The 23180-nt window shown below is 37.7% G+C and overlaps 1 protein-coding gene across 1 annotated transcript in view; it reads left to right on the top strand.

The window, feature by feature from the left end:
* LOC135761972 (uncharacterized) overlaps positions 1–21885 on the top strand; it is a 42164-nt gene extending 20279 nt beyond the window's left edge. Inside the window, exons 10-16 of the mRNA XM_065275236.2 lie at positions 56–178; positions 4108–4243; positions 8015–10350; positions 12704–12891; positions 13112–13238; positions 17759–18533; positions 20805–21885. Coding sequence (XP_065131308.1) covers positions 56–178; positions 4108–4243; positions 8015–10350; positions 12704–12891; positions 13112–13238; positions 17759–18533; positions 20805–20935 — 3816 coding nt within the window. The 3' untranslated portion in view covers positions 20936–21885. The remainder of the gene's footprint in view (positions 1–55; positions 179–4107; positions 4244–8014; positions 10351–12703; positions 12892–13111; positions 13239–17758; positions 18534–20804) is intronic.
* The last annotated feature ends 1295 nt before the right edge of the window (positions 21886–23180 follow it).

Genomic DNA, 23180 nt, shown 5'->3' with positions numbered 1-23180 from the left:
TTTTTTTTCTGACACGCACATTAACCTTTCTACTGTCTATTTGTGGATTTGTCAGGTGTGTTTGCAGAAGCAGGGTCTGGAGAGAGATCTAGAAGATGTGAGAGGAAAACTAAAGAGCACCGAAACTGACCTGAGAGAGAGTCAGAAGAGAGAGACTCAGACTGAGTCCAAACTCATGGTACGACACACAAATACACTAACCCAAGATATACAAGAGTCCAGTCTAATCACTTTAAAAACTTTACTTTCACCCTCAGACCATTAAAGGGCAACTATTGTCCGATTCACGTTTTTACTTTTCCTTTGGTGTGTATTAGTACATGTTAACTATATGCAAAAGGTACAAACCCCAAAGTAAACGCGAGTTACCGTCTCCAATGTAAATATCTTTTCTTGGACTACAACAACACACAGATTGTAGGCAACAGTTTACTTCCTGGGATTGGTGATGTAGACAAGACCGACATTATCATAATTCCTCCCGTTTGGACTTACTTAGTAAGTTAACTCCTGTTAGCATTGCATTGTGAGCGAATCTTTCCAACATGGTAAGGAGCGTCACATTTCCGGCTGACGTCAGAGGTATTCAGACCAATCACAACGTACAGATTAGCTGGCCAATCAGGGACACAGCGCTTTTCAAATCGATGAGTTTTGAACAAAATCAGTCATAATCAAATAATGTGTTTTTTTTTTACCATAAACCACGCAAACACATTGTATTATACCAAATACACAAATAACTTTGTTTTTAGCAATGAAATAGGTGCACTTTAATCAGTAAAACAGACAAAACGACTTTTGGTTTTTATAAAGCCTTGGTTATTTATAAAATCATAAAAAATCCACAGTTTCCATATGTTTGAAAGTCCAAAAAGCAGACACGGACAACCCAAAAGCAATCCCCAAGGCACCTGATGATATATATTTAAGTTTTATAAAGCAAACAAATGGTCTTTACAAGAAACTAAAAAGTATTTACAACATTATCATCAATAGTCTAAAGCAGGTGTCTCAAACTCAAATTGGCTTGGGGCCATTTCTGAGATTGATATTTAATTGGAGGGCCGCAGAGCTATTTTAAGGTTAAAAAAGTACAATATTTCTGTAAATTGACTATTAAAATTCTATTATTTAATGTATAATAAAAGCAGTGGTTTTTAGCTTTTAAATATACATTATTTTATAAGTAAATAATTTCTTAACCTTCTCTTTAATAACTAAGGCCTATTAAAACCTTGCACTAAACTAACAAATAAAATTTCTGTATACATTTATAAATTATTATAAAAAATTACCATCAGTAAGTGTTTGTGTTTTGATTTATTTTGGATTGTTTACAGTCATAGTATTGACTTTATTATGCTCCATCTTTGTTATTCCACGGTTTTAATGAATTTGCTATTATATGTGGAAAAATATGAATAAGTGAAAGTGATCCTAAAACTTCTAAATGGGTAGTCAATGTTACATAAGCTAATTAAGCAGAAAAAAATATATATAATACTGCTAGGTGTAATTGCATAGCAAGCTACATAATAATATATTATACTTCATTATATATAGCAGTATACATACTTTTATCCTCTGTATGTTGCTTTTCATCTTTCCTCTTTTAACCTGGGCACTTTGATGGCAATTTTTCTTATTTGTAGTTAATGTGTTGCATTACATCTACGGCTCTGCCTTATATTATGCGGTGTCTCCATTAGAAGCTGTGACTTGTTGATGTAACAGCTGATATTCATTCGGAAGTAACAAATCTTCTCTGGACAAACACTACAAAGTCCCGACCAGATTAACTGATCGCATGGTGACAATGATATGATTGACGCGAGGTTCAGACGAGGAATTAAAGTCCGCTCACGCATTCCGTTATCCTTGCAATCACGGAGCGCGCGCGGCTCATGGCTGCGTAGCAACGCGTGACCCCACGGAGCGGAGCCCAACTTCCGCTCCCGAGCACTTTAGAAAGTAAGAAACGCCTTGACTCATTTTAACACGCGTTCCCTTAAACGTTTAAATTAAAAATGAAATGAATATAAAACAAAGTAAATAAAAATCTTTCTGCGGGCCAGATTATGTTATATTGTTGAAAGGTGCCGCGGGCCGGAGAGAGGGGGAGGGCGAACCGCAAATGGCCCGCGGGCCGGGAGTTTGAGACCACACTCTAAAAAAACAAACGGTGCTATATAGCACCAAAACAATTGCTTTGGATCGTAACGATAGAAGAACCATTTTAGTGCCATATAGCACCGGTGAAGAACCAGTGAAGCACCAGTGAAGCACCTGTGAAGCACCAGTGAAGCACCAGTGTAGAACCATATAGGGGCCATATAGCACCACATATGGTTCTACATAGCACTATATGGTTCTACACAGGTGCTTCACTGGTGCTTCACTGGTGCTTCACTGGTTCTTCACCGGTGCTATATGGCACTAAAAATGGTTCTTCTATCGTTACGATCCAAAGCAACTGTTTTGGTGCTATATAGCACCGTTTGTTTTTTAGAGTGCACTGATCTAAAGCCATCCATGTGCCCTACTATTATGCTGGGTACACAGCAAAAGATAATCGGGCTGATTTTTGGCCATTTGGGAAGAACGTCGGAGCCGATCCAATCATGGATCGTAAATATTAAACATGTTTAATGTTAGACAGAAGCAGTCATGGTGCAGCACAAAGTGAAGTTGATGTTAAGTGAACTTGTACAGCCCATGTTCCCGCTGTCTTCACGACTTCACTCAAACCATTTTCTTTTTTTTTTCTTGAATTTTCTGTGATCATTCCAAACACTATCATTGAAATTTCTTCCTGCATATCGTCCGGCATGCTTATTCTGAAGTGTCACAAGATTTTGTGAGATTTCCCGTATTCACAGTCGAGATTTTGGTGGAAAATCTGTTCGTGTGGTGTGCTGTCTTTGACACATCATGGCACACCACAAAACAGTTAAATCTAGGATTTTTTATCCTCATGTTTGTGCTTTATCACAAAATCTTGTAAGATGTAAAAAAATCTTTTGGTGTGTACCCAGCATACGGCAACATCCGCACAAAACCAGAGCTTTCCCTATCCTTTCCATATAGTCTGCAAAAACGGCGTCGTCTTAAGAAATAAACGCATGCACATGAAACCACTGAAAAAGGATAAAATCGATGTAGTTTACATGCCAGACCAGTGTGTGGAGCTGTAATTCTGCCACAGAGATGCACTAAAAACGGAGAAGACTTTGAGCATGCGCATAAACCTTGTCCATAATCATTTGTTGCTCACCGCAAGGGTGTCATGTTCAGCAGTTTTACGCTCCCAAAACGTCTGATTTGTCTGGACGAAACATTGATATGATACAAAATTTTTACTTATACAGGCTAAATGCGTCTCCATGTTGATGGGCTCTTAGAAGGGCAAAACCCTTAACGTGTGAAAGAGGGAGATAAGCAATTATATCTCCTCATATTGTAGCCATTGTGGGGTCACACTAAGTAATAAATGAATACCTTTTCTCCTTATATGAGACAACCCTTTGTGTGGTGTCTCCTTCCCATAGTGCCTTTCAGTGCTTAAAAATTGACTTTATTTTTTTAACCACCCACAAAGTATCCATTATACTTTATCTCCAAATCTTGTTATGTTGTAGTATAATTTTATAGTTCAAATGAGCAGAGAGAGGACACAAACAGGTCTCAGATATAGCACCATTATCTTATTATGACTTATGTTTCACGCTGGGCCTGGGGCATAATCTCTTTATTTTTAGACTATGTTCAGCATGAAAGCCTTGTATTATAATTACAGAAACTTTTTTGGTGCTGTATGCACTTTATATACCACAGAAACCCGAGCTTGGGGGCATTGTAATATTATACGCACATATCAGGCTGTGGATATTATATTGCACTTTTGGTTGATAATCTCTTTCTTTAGTTAAATACTTTCTTTGTGTGTGCCTTTGTCAAACATGACTTGTGTTTAGCATTATTATTTTGTTTTAGATTGAGGCCAGTGTATTTATGGGGATGTATAATGGATGCTCGCCTATGAATTGTGTTCTTTTGTTTAACAAGCTGTTTTTGTGTGCATGCACTTCTTATCCTGTCCTGAAGGAGGCGCTCAGAGAAAGCGAGACTCTCACTGTGTCTTTGGGGCAGATGAAAAAACAGGAAAAAGCTCTGCAGGAGGAAGTGAAAAGGTTGACAGACGAGCTTGCCGAGGCCCTTAAGCTAATAAAAGAACTGCAAGGTGAGGCAGCGCACAATCTCTTCTTTGGGGAAAGAAACTGCAGCTGCGTCCCAATTCACCTGCTTAAGCTATGCCCTAATAGTATGTACTGGTTTTGTTTTGTGAAAGTACATACTTTTAAATGCAGAGCACTTGGGACATACTAACGTGAAAGAGAAATGACCACTGTTGGCTGGATGATGCTGTGTTGATCTTTAAGAAATTCAGACATTAGAACACAACTCGTCTTTGTATTTAAGCATTTCTTTTATCTTAATTGTTATGTTATGTTTACTGTATAGTTTAGGGTATTGATTCAGTAACACATCATTTATTTAATTTCTTAATTCTGTGTACTATCGAGGAGTTGTGGGTGGGTAAAATCAGCCGTTGTGAGTGCCCATTTGAATTTTCACCTAAAACAGACTATCCTTTAACTCTATGATACTCATTTCAACATACTACGATTTTGGACATACTAATTATAATTTCAAATACTATTTATTTAGGATGGATAGTAGGCAAGTTTGGATGCAGTGTAGTGTGTGTTTTAGTTGGCCTGCCTTGTGCCTTATCTTATGTGTTTGTCTCCCCCTGCTGACCAGACTTTTTCTGTGATGATTTAAAGCAGTGGTTCTCAAACTGAGGCTCAGTTTTGACATTTTATAAAATACATTAATTTATCGTAATCTTTGTGTAATTAAATAAAAAAGAAAAATATAGCTACCAACCAACAGCACTACATTGTATAATTTAATAAGTTTTGTTTAATGTGGGGTTTAACGGTATTTCATGCATTCTGACTTCTTAACACAGTTTAAAAGTTGGTTTTCTCATGCTAAACAAATGCAAAGTGTCAAAAAAAACAGTTGGATGTGTGACATTATTTCTGTGTCGAACGCACTTTGCCAGGGTTTGTACAAGTTTCGAAAGTTTTTTTTCGAATACAGGTCTAGCTGACGTTTCAGGGATAAGCCATACGTATTACTTCTTTTTATGGACACTTCCCCCGGAAAACCACGCCCACACATCAATCACAGAGAGAGCGAGAACCAAGGATGTTAAGTTATAGGCATCACTTTTTTAAGACTCATCAATAGCATGAAAGAAGAAGTGTGTTTTTGGATGTAAGGAGAAGAAAGCCAGCATTATGGAAACAATGAATAACACTGAAAAGTTTGATAACCACTGATTTAAAGGAATGGTTCACCCAGATATGGGGGTGATGTCACCCCAGATGTATTTGACTTAATTTCTTCAGTTAAACACAGATTATTTATGAATTACTTATATTAAAATGCCATCATATTATTTTTGTATATGGAAACCAACATGGTGAAGCTCCAGAAATATATATATATATATATATATATATATATATATAGCTACTCCAGCCAAATATCAAAATTACCCCATGATTTACTCACCCTCAAGCTATCCGAGATGCATATAAAGAGTTTGGTTCCAAAACGCAATAAATCCATTTTGACAAATTTCGGTAAAAACGTGTTTTCTATACCAAGAAAGTGACAAGATGAAAACCACTGTTTTCTGTTACAAACTTTCACATAGCATCTTTAGGTTATAAAAACATAAATTCAAATCCATAACTTGATTTTCAAAGATTTATTATAAAAACGAATTATTTTTTCCACAAAATGCAATAAATCCATGTTTTTTTTTTTAAATTCTATGAATCTATTCAATCAATGTATAAATGTGCATTCATTTTTGTAATTTTATATTCATTTAGGTGAACAGTTGTACACACTGATTAAAAAAATAAACATTAATGGCATTAATCAAAACACTTACTTTGTCATATTAGGAACACTGTCATTGCTGCGGTTATACTTGACGTCATCGCTTAACATTTTTTACAGCGATCAGCTGTGATTCCCGTTGACTTTGAGTAAAATTATGGAAAGTTTTTCATAAGATCCCCTGGGGTCAATGTGTTAGCACGAGAGAAACTAGATGCTGTCGGGAGAACAAGCGATCGTTTCCCGAGTGCCTCGCGTAAATTATTAGATGTTGATGGCTTACGTTTCTTTCCCGTCACAGAAAACCACAGGTTTATCAATGCTATTAAAGTATTATTTCGTTTTTGTTTGTTTGTGGATCACGAAGTACAAAGTAGATGAGGAAAACTAGGACTCTGTGTACTCAACCCGCCGCCATTATTTGTTTACATTGCATGGAATGGTGTGCTGTAATTTGTGGAGCGGATTTATTGCATTCTGCAGAAAAGGAGAAAAGGTGACAGAATAACACGGCGGATATTGGATTTTGCGTAAAATTAAGAATTTACTTTTAAATACTGACCTGATATAATACTGATTTTGGCAGTAACTAATAAAAAAAAAAGGCATTTATTGCGTTTTGGAACCAAACTCTTCATATATCCATCATCTTTCAGACGAGCACATTTGGAGTGATTCTAGAAAATGTCCTCTAATGGTACAAAACTGGGATCAGGGAACAACTTCTGACTTTGAAGCCCAAAAAGTACATTCATCCTTCACCGAAGTAATCCACATGGCTCCAAGGGGTTAATGAAGGTCTTTTGTGGGTTATGGTGATGCGATTTTGTAAGACAAATATCCATATTTTTAACTTTTTAAACTATAATAACAAGCTTCTGATAACAAGTTATAATAGTTTAAGGGGTGCTGTCCCGGACAGAGATTAGACTAGTCCTAGACTAAAAAAATTTAAGAGCTGTCCAAACTGAAAACAACTTCCACTGACATATCTTTAAATACATCAGTACTCTTTTGTTTCGCCTCAAAATGCACATAAGTAATGTTTTTAGTAAGGCATGTTTGTTAAAACTAGTTATATTTCCTAATTAAACTAAGACCTAGTCCTGGCTTAACCTAATCCCTGTCTGGGAAACTGCTCCTAAAAGTTTAAAATATGGATATTATTCTTACAAAATTCCATCGATTTCCCACAGAAAACCTTTATTTACCCCTTGGAGCTAGAGGTCTTCACGGGTCCAGTTAGATCCGAAAACCCAAGGTCCGACCCGAGACCCGATCGGGGTTCGGGACTAAAAGTTTCACATGTGCCTCGGACACGGGTCCGGTATAATATTAGTGATCTCGGGTAATTTAAAATTAATGTGTTTTTGCAGAACGGACCCGAAAACCCAAACTCTCTTGCGTGTGTGCGTCTCTGATCTTCTCAAATCTCTCCTCTGTTTGCCAAGAGCGCTTGTGACATTGTGTGGCTGGCGGTAGGTTAATTTTCGTTAAGACAGACCGACAGACATGTCAGTCAATTTTAAATGTAACGTACATTTTAGCAGTTACCTGGGTGTCGTCTTCAGATAACAAAGTAAAACAAATGGAGCAGCTCACCAAGTTGGTTGCGAGACCAGCAGGGTCTCACAGTCGGTGCCGTTTACATTTGAGTCCAGTCAGGTAAAAAAAAATGCCACTGGTTCGAGTCGGACTCGGGTCTAATTTTCTCTGGTTTGTCTCGGGGCGTGTCTTTCTTTTAAAAAAAATTATTTATGCACGTCGAGTGTGGGTATAAAGTAATTTGGGTCATTTCTACCATTATAAAGCTTTAAAGAGCATTTTAGGACATTTACTCCAAATGGGCTTGTCTGAAAGATGATGGATATATGTATTTTGGATTGCTTGATGGTGAGTACATCATGGGGTAATTATAATATTTGGCTGGAGAATCCCTTTAAGGCTTGAAACATGTATGTGCAGGTATGTGAATGCAGTGGCTTGATTTCGCTCATTTCTGTGTTCTGGATTTGTCTCTTTCCTGTAGCTCAGCTGGCCGCTCCTCCTCAACCCGTTTCTGCTCCTCACTTCAGCTCCGCTGGAGACTGCTTCTCTCCCTCAGTTTCCATCCATCGTGACCGTTCTCCCCCATACCACCACCCCACTCAGAAAAAGAGAGCCCCACAAACAAGCCGAACAAGAGAAGAGGAGAGGATTAAGTACCCCTCGGGCAGAGAGCCAGGAGAGGGCATAGATTCGGAGCAGATTGGGAATTTTGGGTCTGAGGAGTCACAGAGGTTTAGAGGAAAAAGTGTCTCACTGAAACGAAGTGACACCGATGTGGACTTCTCGCTGACTGAACAAGATACCGGCATAGAGGACGTGGACACATTCTCGCTCACGTCTGACTCAACCATCGGCACAATGTCTAAAAGTGAAGATAATACACGCGACACAGTGGGAAATATAGAAAAACGTGACACAGCGCCTCTAAAAGATCTAAAGAAAGAGAACTCTGAGCTTCGCGATGAACTCCGAGATGTTAAATACGAACTTCAGAAGCGCCTCGAAGACCTGGAGTCCCAGAGGAGGGCGGAAACGGAGGCCAGGACCAAACTCAAACAACTGAGTCGCAAACATTCAACCCAGACAGAGCAGCAACGTGCCAAAGCACTTGAGCTCAAAGACAGCGTGGCTAAACTGGAAGTCCAGCTGGAACAGGAGAAGAAAGAGAGCACAAAACTACAAGAAGCTCTCGATGCGTTAGAAAGAGAAGCTGAGAAGAGGCAGGAAGAAAAGGAGAAAGACCAAGATGAAAGCACCGAGCTGAAGGAAGTCATAGCTGAGATGGAGCAAAAGACGACGTTTATGGAAAAAGAAATGGAGAGGATGAAAAAAGAGTTGGACGACCTTCAGCTCAAGCTTGAGCAGGAACGCGAAGAACGGGAACGGGAAAGAGAAGACCAGATGAAGCAGATCCGAAAAGAGCAAGAAGAACGACTTAAGATCACGCAGCTTCAAGAAGAGCTGGACAATCTGAAGAGATTCGGTCGTTTAGAAGAAAAGATATCAAAAGAAAATCTTCCAGTCACATATTTACAACTAGGATGCCACCCAAACACCACCAATGCCGAAAATAGAGACTCGGTTCCTTCTCCTGAATCTATATGTGACTCTGTAAACCTTCACAACACTATGATCTCCAAAGAAACCAGAGCAATGGAGCTTATTATGGATCTTGGAGCACAAACAAAACCAACAGGCACAGCGAAGGAAGAAATGCTACAGGCGATAAACTCGGAAGCTGCATATTTGGACGACACTACCGTTTTAGTTTTGGAGATCGAGCAGTTGAGGGCGGCCAAAGATCGAGAGTCGGATAAGGCAAAACAAGCACAAATAAAGCTGGAAGACCTACAGAAGCAAGTGACCACTCAAACCAAGCACCTGACTCTCGCTTTTGAAAGCCAGAGCAAGAACATCGAGAACCTGCTGGGAGAGTTGCAAGAGAAAGAGAGCGCCCTCCAGAAGCAAGAGGAGGAACTGCAGAAATGTCAAGAGAAAATCACTCTTCTTAAAGAAGCACAGCGCACTGGAGCAGGCGTTGTTTTTGGTGAAGAACCTTTAACGGAGATCACAAGAGAACTTAGCTGCGATTCTGTTATTAGCAACATGAGCATAAGCGACCAAGAAATGTTTAATGACAATACGATACAAACGTTAAAGAAGGACTTGCTGTCTGTTGAACACCAAGACGTTGAAAAAACCAACACTATGGATGTATCCGATAAACTACAAAAGCCGTGTGAATTATATGTAAATGCAAACACTCACTGTGAACACGGTTCATCCTCTAGTGTAAATCCTGAAAGACGTGAACTTTCAGAGATGTTGACGACCAATACTGAAAACTTGCCTGTAACTAGATCACGTTCGCAATACGACCAGTCAGAGGTTATTAACTTGCTACCTGACATTCCAGAACATTCCACAGATGATGATCGTGAGCTGGAAAGGTTGGCAAAGGAATTACAGGAAACTCGAATTCAGCTGAAGGCTCAAAATGAAACGCTTGGTTATAAAGAAAACGTAGCCAAGGAAGAGCTGCTATCTGTCAGACGAGAAAATGAAGAGTTAAAATTGAAACTGAGACAGCTGGAGAAAGATGCTGCTAAAGATGTTGCTTTCCCCATAATAAACACTGAAAACAGTGACGACATAAAAGGATTTCCAGACGGCGCCCCCTCAGGACAGGAGGAGTCGGTTGTTTCTAATGAAAACTCTGAAGATGAAGAGATGAAGGAAAGGAGAGAAACAGATGAGAGCACAGGGTGTGCATATGAACGCAATACTACAGCAGACATTCATTCTCTTCAAGAGCAGGTACGTTTATTAGCATTGTGTTTACATTTGTGGGTCTTAATTGTGAATGATTCATCAGTGCACGTTATTACAGAGAAATTGTGTTTGTCTTTTGTTATCTTTGATTTTAATATCTGCCTTTGAAATTACTATAATTTCTGGCTGACATAACATGTGATGTTAATGCTTATAATGTATATAAATGTGAAATATTCTTTTTGGCTTTGATTTTTGCGCTTGACCTAATCATTTGAAACAGGGAGTTTAAAGGGATAGTTTGGCCAAAAATGATATTAAACCCATGATTTACTCACCCCCAAGCTGTCCGAGATGCATATGTCCATCATTTTTCAGACGAACACATTTTCAGTTATTTTATAAAATGTTTTAGATCTTTCAGTTAATCAAATGTGAAGTTATGGGGTCCATGTCCTTCAAGTCCAAAAAATGTGCATCCATCCTTCACAAATAAATCCAAACGGCTCCACGATGATAAACAAAGGTCTTCTGAGGGTAATCTGCTCCGTTTTGTTGTAGAAATATCCATAGTTAAAACTTTATAATTGTAAATAACTACCTTCTGGTAACACCGCCATCTTAGACTCCTCTGTTTGTGGTCGATTCAAAATCGATTCATAAAAGGGCAGAATCGATTTTTTTTTCTTATTTATTTCCACAAACATTGAAAATTAGATTACCGTTAATCTAATTACTAGTCTTCTACACTAGATGTCACCCTCTTTTTTGTCTTGTGCGATGTTACCAAGGAGCGAGAGGCGAGCCTGTCATTCATTCATTCCGTGCTTAAAATAGTGTTTCAGGTGCTTCATCGACGTTGATGCCACCTTCACATAAAAAGTCAGAGGTATGGAAGCATTTTAGATTTCGTAAGCAAGACGACAACGTTAGTGTTGTGGCTTTTAACTTCTTTTTATTAATCACCTACTTGTAAACTGCTCCTCACTGTTCTTTTTTATTAATATAGTATTTGTATTAAATCTATATTCATTGAGTTGAATCGAGAATTAAGTATAAAAACCAACCCGAGAACCGGAATCGAAATTTGAATCGAGAATAGAAATCGAATCAATCTGGAACATCTGAAGCCCTAGTGGGGGCACAGAGCAGCAGCAAAGAAACCTCCATAAACTGCATACGCTCTCATGTTGAATGTGGACACGACTAAGATGCCGGGATTACCGAAAGAGTTATTTTCGTTTATAAAGTTTTTACATTTTTATATTTCTAAAACAACACTGCGAGGATTACCCTCAGTAGGCCTTTGTTTATCATTGTGGAGCCGTTTGGATTTATTTTGTGATGGATGGATGCACATTTTTTGGACTTGAAGAAGTGGACCCCGTAACTTAACATTTGATTAACTGAAAGATCTAAAACATTTTCTAAAAAGACTGACAATGTGTTCGTCTGAAAAATGATGGACATATGCATCTCGAACGGCTTGGGGGTGAGTAAATCGTGGGTTTTATATCATTTTTGACCGAACTATCCCTTTAAAGCAACACTATAAGGGTTCCCACGGCTCTTTGAAATCCTTGAAAGTTTGTGAATCTGGGGTGAAAAAATCAAGGCCCTGGTAAGTTTTTGAAAATCTAGATCATTGAAAGTGCTTGAATCTATTTTATGCAAGAAGTTTTCTGAAAAAAAAAATCTACATATTATTCCCTGTGTAGTGTAGGATAATATCATAACAATTCTAGACTTTTTAAGCACACTAAACTAAATGCTTATATCTTCTTTATGTGAATGTTGATTCATACCAAAATGCTTTTTGGCATAGTTGTGTTTGAAACATGAAAACGTATCGGGTTACGTATGTAACTGTTGTTCCCTGAGAAGGGAACGAGACGCTGCGTCTCCCTTGCCATACTTCCTGCGTCCCTGTAACGCCGTCTTTGGCAATATTTCAGATAGCGATATACTTCCTGGTTCCCATGTCCCTGTTTTTGTCGTTAAGCCTCACCATTGGTTGAATTTGATATACACATTCAGATGCACTTACCACTGGAGACGTCCCCAAAGTGTCACCGCAATGACACAGCACGAGTTCCCTTGAAAGGGAACTGTAACAATGTATCTTAAACGGTAACACAATGTAACCTTGCTCTCACTTGAAATGTCTCCCCACATTTAGTCCTTGAATTTGAGGGTATTGGACCTGGAAAGTCCTTGAAAGGTCCTTGAATTTGAAGTTAACTAAGGTGTGGGAACCCTGTACTATCGGTATCTATTCGTGACATCCGTTAGATGTCATTTTAAGTAATATTGGTATCGGCACAGACATTTTGCAGCGGTACATCCCTGATTTTTCTGTCATATTAATTTGATTCTCTTTATATTTGGTGCGTCTCAGATCCAGGCACTAAAAGACCAGATCCAGAACCTTTCTGACAAGAACCGGACACTGGCTGAAGAACTAGAGCTCTGGAAGATCTCAGCAATGGGAGAAGCAGAGAACAACAGCTCCCCGTCCATCACGATGAGAGAGTTTGAGATTTTCCTTCCCTGCAAGTCTACCAAGCTGCGTGCACAACAGATAGGGTAAAAAATGGATTGAATTGGGATTTGTTTGAAATTAATTGGCAATTAGAGTTATAGTCATGAAAAGTGTTTATTCATATTGTATTCAAAAGCAGTGCGGGGTACTTAAAGTGAATAATGGGTATGTTGGGCCTGGGATGTTTTGGGGAGTAACACATGTTCGATATAATAGAGATGTTTATACACGACTCTTCTGTGTTTCTTCATGGGTCTACTGTAGGACCATGAAGCACCAACACACTACAGACACAACACATCAGTGTGGATCAGAGGATGGGAATGATCAGACCAGTTTAGGTGAAACACAAATGGCACATGATCTGACTGAATCTTCGAACCCTGCTGAGGTAAACAAAAAACGATTATTTATTGCAACAGGACTTCTTTGTGAATATAGAGTCTTTGAGTCTTCCTGACTGTTCTGTTTAGAGAATTTGGAGTGTTTTGTGATAATAAACTAAGGGATAATCTATAGGCAGCCGTAGGGGTGGGCGATAAACCGGTAGACAAAATTAACCGGTAGAAATTTGTCAACCGGTAGAGATTTTGGACTATCGTTTCTATCGAGGTTACGTGCCCACGTCACGCTCCTGTGCGTGTGGTCGCGAAAACGTAACGTTTGTACACGTATTTAAGCACTGCAGTTTTAAAACAAGTTATTTTAAGCCATTGAAACACAGACAACAGATCTGTATGCGTGCGTTCTTTCTGTGTGTCAGGAGCGGACAAGTCGCGCAACCGCTGCTCTTTCTGTCTGTGAGGAGCGCGCAAGTCGCGCGACCTCTGCTTATTAAGCTCGTGAGCATTTTTCCCGCTTTATTGGCCTTAAATACACATATGCGTCAAAATTCCCGTCTTTGCAAGCATCATCATAAACACGACCAGTAAGGTCTTAAGAGAAAGTAAACAGCTAAAAGAGAAAGCGCATGTGTAACAGTGTATTGGATCCGGACTTTGGTCTTAAAGGGGAAGTTACCTAATTTTGCTCCGGTCTGTCACTCGTGTTAATCAAACAGGATTGAGAAAAAAATCTCTCACTGCTCCTGATTAAATCACTTTTCTACCTTAAATAAAAATATATATAGGCCTATACATACATGCATAATTATTTATTATCATTCTTATTGACTGTGTATCTTCAGAGAGCTTGAGTTTTGTTTGTTTTTATCTTCTTTCTATGCTTGTATATGTTTTTTGTGAGAATTATGAACATTTCTATGGTATTAAATATTTAAACCTTATTAAAACATAAAAAACTCTACTGTGATACATATCGTTATCATGATATAAAATTAATCCTATCGTGATAGAAGATTTTGGTCATATCGCCCACCCCTAGGCAGCCGATTGTAATCTCAGCTGTAAATAAGCCCCGGCAGTGTGATCAGGACCCAACGTGAAGCAGAGGGTCTTGTATGACACCGAAGGGGCTTATTTCGTGATCACAGCCGGCTGCCTGTACATGATCTTACTTATGAGGTAAACAGCTGCATAATAAGTAAGGCAAGGAACAATACATTTTTATTTGCTCATTTTTAACAAATGCAGACCATTGCCTCTTTGTTTCTACATTTAAAAGACAAAGCTGGCAATTCTGGTTATACTTTTGTTCTTTTAATAATTTCTTTATTTTATTTATAATTCAGTCAGGGTTATCTGATTTAACGATTTGGCTTGTGTTTTGTTTCCGTGCACTTGAGGCACTTTGCACATTTGTTCTGCACTTTGTTACTTCTGACCTTATTTTATAGAAAAAAAAAAATTTATTATAAACGTAAATTCTGATCTAATTTAAGTCTGTATATTTTGGATTGCTTTTCGTTGTATCGATGTTGCGCTATTGCGTGCTGGCCATGCTTGCGCATGCAGAATTTAGCCGAACACGCTAGGTGCTCTGTGTCTCATATTTAGCAGTTCATCAAACTAAACAAAAAAACGGATGTTTTTCGACGGGTGTAAGTTTTAGAATGTATTTAAAACAGGGTGCTTTTCTTGTCAAAAGTTAAACTACAAAACAGGTAAGCAGTTTCTTTAAATTTCGGTTATGACACGGAAAATATCTGCACAGAACCTAATTTATGCCTGACACGACTGTCTTTCTTGTGATTTTAAATATTATGGTCGGTGTTCACTTTCAAATGATAGAAAAGAGATTCCTGAAATAAATAAATAATATAAGAATCATCAGTTGTTCCTGTACCTAAAGTGAATAGAGATGATCAAAGTCAAAGCAAGCAGGTATTTCTTTGCTAAATAATAACGCGTAGTGTCTATAAAACAATTAATTTCAGCGTTTTTCTTGTTATAAATGAACATATAATGAATTGTATATAAAGCTTAGTTTTTATCACTTACAGCATGGGTCTTCAACCGGGGGTCCGCGGCCCCAGGGGGTCCGTGACAGAACTGCAGGGGGTCCGCCAAATGATGTTTAACAACAAGCTATTTTTTGCTTAAAACGTAAAATATATGTACAAAACGTTACATGTCCCCTTTAAGTTGTGCACGTGCGTGGCCGCATAGGTTTGAAGGCGCGCGTTCCGTTTAGCCAGCGGACCAAAATAAAATATCTAAAGATTATAAATGTCCACTCAGGAAGCAGCAGTAGCGACAGAAGTCATCATAAAACAGGTAAATCTTATGTGTGTCTTTCTTTCAGAATGTCATTTTAGAATCAGTGCGACATGTTGTCTCATCTATATTTATGAACTTGGACGGCTGTTTCACGCGGTTCAGATTTAAAGCGCTAATTCAACAGGCAAATGACACCACACCGCGTCTGCATTTTAAACTGTGACAAAACTATCGCTCGCATTTAAAAATTAATGAAACGCGCGCCGTGATGGTGCTTTGTGCAAGATTCATCTGATAGTCAGGTTGAAATCCGCCTCTCAAAAAGTTTCCCTAAAGAGATGCGCTCGGACTCGTTGCATGTTGTTCTCCTGAGACTGATATGAAGCTATACAGAAAATAAACCTGCGTTACTTAAACTCATGGCAATGATGATACACGAGAAAGGCAACAGACCTCAGAATTATAAAGTAGCACAACCTCTATCCCCACCAGAATCTTTGTGCCATTCACCATGATCAGTCTTCTTTATAAACTGAAAGCCCTTGTCCAATTCACAGTAAAATGAAAATATATTACACTGCAAATACCCTAAAATATTATTATTATTATTATTATTATTATTATTGTTGTTATTATTATCATTATATAAATATATAAAAACTAAATCTACTTTAACAAAAAATTATGCATTTTAATATAGTATGGCTGTGTGACAATATGGTTTGTTTCTATTTATAAAACAGTTGCAGTCCTTGATTCTGATTGGTCATCAGTTGTACTTTACTCCACTTTGCGTTGTGCCTAATACGAAAAGGCAGACTCTCGTACCTTCCTGCTTACTTAAATATCTTTGTTTTACACATTTAGTATTAGGGGGTCCCTGCTCCATGCCTCTCTTATCTAAGGGGTCCCCGACCCAAAAAAACGTTGAAAACCCCTGACTTACAGTAACAATCACAAAATGTCATTTGTCGTTTTTTGGTCATGACTGCTTTGACGAGCTAAATCGTAAAATTAAATAAAAACACTGAATTGTAGCTGGGGTTTCCAAGGCAGGATCACATTTTTTATATTTTTTAGGCTTAATTATCAATCTTTTTTGTTTTATCTTTGTGTGATGTTCTGTAGATCTGTTATGAGGAATGATTAAACAAATGTTTATGTTGCCTTACATTTTACCTTAAAAAAATGATATAAATGCAGAATTGTCTTCGTTCATCACTTGAAAGACAGTTTTGCTCACTTTATCAAAAAATTGTTTCTGTGTGCTGCTTGTGAAAGAATTTTTTTTTACCAATTTGTACCTGGTCTAGCCCCCTCCCAACCCATGCACATACACATAGATGATTCGACTATCGGTCGACTATAGAAAGATTCAAAAGTTCTGATTCGAATGTGTAAATTTTTAGTCTAGGACACCCCTAATTTCCACTATTATCCCTTCGGTTGGTGCTCTTACCCAATTTATAAAGATAGAAGCATCCACTAAGGCCAAAATCTCCGTGTAGGTTTTGATTATGGCTCTGAATCTTATCTCTAACAAAAGTCCTATAGAAAAATGCAATTATTTCAGCTTTTTGCTCAAAATGTGATATTTTTTAAGAAACCTATTTGAAAGGTGATCAAAACAATTAAAGCTTTTAAACAGTTTTTATTTTTTTAAGTAGAGGATCTGTTCTTTCATTTGATATATTGTATGTTTATATATTTAAAGAATGGACATTTTCTGGAAGGCATTAAACTTTTGTGAAAATCATTAAAAATGTATTTTTTGAAACACTGGTTGGGAAAGAGTGCATAAGACATTCAAATGTCATGTACACACTATTTGGTTTAATCATTTGTAAATATAATGTGATATATTTATGTTAATATTTGTGTAATATTAAACTGTACCTGTCAAACTGATTTGTAGCATTTGGGTTACCAAGTTTATAGTGATTGTTATCTGGGAGTAACAAACCTGCAAATGTCACGACTGGCCAATCAGAATCAAGCATTCCAACGAGCTGTATAATAAAATGATTAAAAGCACATTCATGGATGTGACAATGTTGCATTTGTTTTATAAAATCCAAACTTGGTCTTGGTTTTTCCTTGAATGACAAAGCCATTTAAACATGTTATCCCAGACTGAAAGTACCTGCCATATAGCCTCATTTTTTTTTTGACATGGCTTTATAAATTATAATACAGTATTTAATATTAAATAGTGCTGTTTACTCGCAGATGGAAAATCTTGACTGTTGAAATGAAGATTTATGGGCTAATAAACACTTTTAATTTTTTTTAGGGACTTGTGACTGGAAATAATAAATCGACGGACCTAGGAAACACTCCAGAATGTAAGCGCAGGTTTGTAAACCACAGCAATGAAACAACGTCAGATGTAATGACTAGTAACACTAAAGATGGACCGTTAGATCTTCAGCAGATTGCCAAAGCAAACAGACAGGAAGATGCCTTGATCAATGTTTCCATTTCAAGCAAATATCAAACAATGACAAAGCTTCACAAGAGAGAACCTTCCCAGAATTCGGACTTATGTACTGTAGATAATCAGATTGGAACTACAAAAACTGTTGCTTTGCATAAACACGAGTATCATCATGGAAATGCAACAGATAAACCGAACAATAGCCATGCTGCTGAAGTGGGTTCAGTATCACGCAGAAATGAGTCTGCTCCGGGTCAAAAGGCTGAGGTCAGTGAGGTCACTGGAGATCCTAACAGGACAGAGGTCCAGGGAGTCCACAGTGCGTTTACCCAAACAGAGGAGATTGGTGACCCTTCAGTGAAACACCCTCTTATCCACACCAGCACCCAGACTGATGACGTACAGCTGGACACTGATGATGAAGATGAGAGTGATGAAGAACCCACTGAATCTCCACCTCTTTCCCCCACCCCACTGTCTGTTACAAATCAAACGCTGTTGTCCAAGGCGTTCCCCATGACCGACCCGGCTCACCTCGCAGAGCGCATACGTCAAAACCGCAACCGCATGTCTGCCGCATATGATGACACAGAGTACGAACCGTACGGCCTGCCAGAAGTTGTTATGAAAGGTGAGATTAACCATCACGACTAATATAATAACATAAATGAAAAGTTTGGTTCTAAAACGCAATAAATCCATTTTGACAAATTTTGGTGAAAATGTGTTTGCTATACCAAGAAAGTGACGAGTTGAAAACCACTATTTTTTGTTACAAACTTTCACATAGCACCTTTAGGTTATAAAAACATTAAAAATTCAAATCCATAATTTAATTTTCAAAGATTTATTATAAAAACTTTTAAAAATATATTATGATTTTTTGAGTTTGGTGTCTTACGTTTATTCCCGTCACAGAAAACCACCACAGGTTTATCAATGCCATCAAAAGTATTATTTTGTTTTTGTTTGTTTGTTGATCACGAAGTACAAAGTAAATAAGGAAAATAGGAATACGTGTGTATTCAAAGCACCGCCCTTATTGTTTACAATGCGTGGATTGGTGCGCTGTGATTTGTTGAGCGGATTTATTGCATTCTTCAGAGAAGGAGGACTGGCGTATATCATGTTTTGGGAAAAAAGGGAGAAAAGATGATGTAAAATTTTGCATAAAATTAAGAATGGACTTTTAATACTGACCAGATACAATACTGATTTTGGCGGAAACTAATTATTTTTAAAAATGCAATTTATCACGTATAACTCTTAAAATATATCCACGTCACCACATTAAGCCTTTTCAACCTAAATTAAAATAGATACATTTTACACTCTTTTTTTTCTAACACTGACTGCAACATTAAGTGCAAGGTATTTTTTTACAAAACATAAATGGCATTTAATAAATTACAGTTATTGATAAATACTGTGTGTTGTGACTCTGTAAATAGACAAAAATATAAAAACTTAAATAAATTATACTTTCTTCAGACAAAAAATTCACAAAAAAAAAAAAAATTCAGGAGCAATTCGAATTTTTTGATTGCACAAACGCTTAAAGGGACACTCACTTTTTTTGAAAATATGCTCATTTTCCAGCAACCCTAGAGTTAAAAACATTTGATTTTTGTTTTGGAATCCATTCAGCTGATCTCCGGGTCTGGCGCTAGCACTTTTAGCACAGCTTAGCATAATCCATTGAATCTAATTGGACCGTTAGCATCATGCTAAAAATAACTAAAGAGGTTCGATATTTTTCCTATTTAAAACTTGACTCTTATGTAGTTACATTGTGTACTAAGACGGACGGAAAATTAAATGTTGCGATTTTCTAGGCAGATATGGCTAGGAACTAAACTCTCATTCTGGCGTAATAATCAAGGACTTTGCTGATGTAACATGGCTGAAGGAGGCGTATTGATATTGCGCTCTTCCCGAAAATAGTTCCCTGCCATAGAAAGTAACCAAGGGGACTATTTTCAAGGGGAGCTGGAAAATGAGCATATTTTCAAAAAAAAGTCGAATGTCCCTTTAAAGTAGGGCTGCACGATTTGGGTAATTTTTCCCATTGCGGTTATTGATGCTAATATTGCGATGTGCGGTTGCGATTATAATGTATGGTATCATGAGTCAACTTGATGGGTTTTAAGGAAAATCCACACACAGTTTAGTGATAATGCGTATTTGTAAAATTAGAAATGTTTTCGTATTGCCACGTGATGTAGCAACTTCTCAGTGTCGGTAATCCTAAATCCAAAATACCGCCATACAACAGACGTAGAGTTTTTTTTAGCTACGTGATCACTGTCAATCTCCTCTGCATCCATCTTCGCTCTGGTATTTCCGCGCTGTGCACCAACAAGTGACGACGCACGCCACACACGTGCATGCCACACGTGCACTGCCTTTTTTGTTCGTTTTTCTTTCTTTTTTTAAACAGCAAGGAAAATCATCAAACTGTTATTAGAAAGTTTGTGTTAACAAGTCCACACATTAAAGGCGGAGTCCATGATGTTTGAAAGCCAGTGTTGATATTTGAAATCGCCTAAACAAACATGCCCCTACCCCAATAGAATCTGGACCTTCTGTTGATAGACCCGCCCCACACATACGCAACCCGGCATTTGATTTGATTTGATTGGCTATAAGTGTGTTTTGGTAGTCGGCCCGTCTCCTTTTCCAAACCGTTTTTCAAACATCGTGGACTCCGCCTTTAATTTATTTAATATAATTGCAACATTTTGCTGTCATATAATTGCACAGGCTGATTAAAGAGTGATGGTAAAATCAATGGAGCTTGGTAGAATATGACACGACGACACATTTGGTTTCACTACTTTTTTACTTTACTTAAACAAAAAGAGAAGTGACACTCGTCTTATCTCACTACTTTTCTCTCTAGGTTTTGCTGACATCCCCAGTGGGCCGGCTTGTCCTTACGTCTTGCGTCGTGGTCTTCTTGGTACTGACGCAATGCCCCTCCCACTCAAAGAAGCCACACCCCAGCAGGATGATGAAGACTTGGAGCCATAGCATTCACTTACTACCCTAGCATAGCACGCTATTACCTCTCAGAGGTACTCTGCATATCTCTGCATGCTCTCGTACATACATGTCTTAACGGCTATTCTAGTATGATTAAGAACAATTCATACTTTCCTGCCCATGCTTATTGTTAAGGTTGAACACTATTGTCTGTTTTCATGTTTCGATGCTGAAGGAATGTCACTCCCCCTGGGTGATCTAATATTGATGCAGGTCCATTGGTTGTCCAGGTCATTATATTTTTCTGCTTTTTTCAAAAGGTTATATTTTTAATCATTTGAATAATTTGGTACTCATTGTCACGTAATGACTTTAGACACCAAAATGTACCTGCAATTACATAATCGCCCACCTTACTACACCAGATACTTGTTCTTGAGTCATATGTTTTAGATTTAAAAACATTGAAGTTTTTCTTATTTTATTCCCAGCTAAATTGCAATGCCTTACTGCTTTGCTTATACATACTGATGTAACATATTTTTTGTTTGCATAGAGGTGGTGTTAGCCACCGTTTTATGAGACTTGAATTTTGTGAATAGCCTTATTTATTGACAGACACGTCTTGTAGAGCTCTGTTTGTGCACTACTTTGTGAGAATGTGTGTGTGTGTGTGTGTGTGTGTGTGTGTGTGTGTGTGTCCGTAAGTAAGTGTGTGTGTGGTATGACTCAGATCAACCTGAGCCTGTTTCCGATCCTTGTATGGCGATTCACTGTCAAAGACTGTTTGTCTTTCTCTTTGTCTCTAATAGCTTTATAATGCACACTGGAGTATTTATATAATTTTTCAATTTGTAATACAGCATTGGAGATGCATTTGATGGATGCATTTTGGATTAGATTAATATATTTCAGTGATTTTGTGTGCTCCTGTGTATTTGTTTACTTTTTCTGTAATTAGTTTTTCTTTTCAGTTGAAAATGTTTACATTTATTAAATTTAGTTAATAAAATACAGATGTCCGTTTGCTTTTTATCTACATTCTGCAACATCCTATTGTAAAATATTAGCCCGCTCGCTGGAATGCTTTATTCTGATTGGCCAGTCTTGACATTTGCAGGTTTATTATTCCCAAATAACAACCGCTAAGAATTATTAACACACAGTAACTTCGATGCTGCAAATCATGTTGATGGGTACATTTTAAAATTACACAAAAATTAAAGCAACACTATGTAGTTTTTTTACCTTTAAATAATGTCTCTAAAATTATTTCAGTGATAAGCTCTTGGACAAATTGTACTGTTGCTGCAACCTGAGCGGCCTCCTAGCTGCTACAAGCAAACTCTGAAAGTGGCGGTGGAGGGTAGAGCACACAGCCCCGCCCCTCCCCCTGCCTGCAGAAGAGTGTCTGATACCAGGCACTGTTGCGCTTTTCAACCACATGGGGGAGCTGTAAGTCATTTTTACATGGAAACTACATAGTGTTGCTTTAAATGTATGTTTTTCAATAACATATATGACATTATATTTACAAATGATTAAACCAAATAGTGTTTTCATGACATATGAACGTTTAAAACCGAAAGCAAACCGGATTTCCTCATGCAAAGTCTTCATTCGTTAAAAATCAATAGTTAAAATACTTTACTTATAAGGTAATAGGGATGGGACGCTTACCGGTTTCACGATTAATCACGATAAAATGTCCTGACAGTTAGTATTATCTTTTAAAATTTAATTATCATTACAACCGTGTTTGATTACCATGATTTGGAAAACTTGCGGTAAATCCTGTCCAGCCAGAATCAATTTGACGCTGGTGCTTGCACATGCAACATAGTTTTTTGCACAAGAAGGCATTAAAAAGAAAATAATGTATTGTATTCATTCACAGTAAACTTATTAGACAGATTTATTAATTTTTTTACCACAGAAATAATTTCAGGAACATGAAATATTAAATTGTGATTTTCAAAAATAAAATGAAAATTTCATACCGTCCCATTCCTATAAGGTAAACAGCCTTATACTATCGCCACATTATCCTGTAATAAGCCTGTTATCGTGAAATAAGCCCCTTCAGTGTCAAACAAGACCCTCCACTTTGCGTCGGTCCTGATCACACTGTCAGGGCTTATTTCTGTGATTAAAAACCTCCCTTAAAATAGATCATTTCATTGCACGACTGTCTGGAATACTTGAATCTGATTGGTTAATTGCTGCATCCTGCAATCTGGTATTGTATGTATAACCAAACTTAAATTATATTGTTATATAGACGGTTTCAGCA

This window comes from Paramisgurnus dabryanus, chromosome 16 (genome assembly GCF_030506205.2).
Source record: "Paramisgurnus dabryanus chromosome 16, PD_genome_1.1, whole genome shotgun sequence".
In the NCBI taxonomy this organism is placed as follows: Eukaryota; Metazoa; Chordata; class Actinopteri; order Cypriniformes; family Cobitidae; genus Paramisgurnus; species Paramisgurnus dabryanus.
Note: the sequence above shows the minus strand (reverse complement) of the source record. Positions and strands in the feature narration are given on the sequence as shown.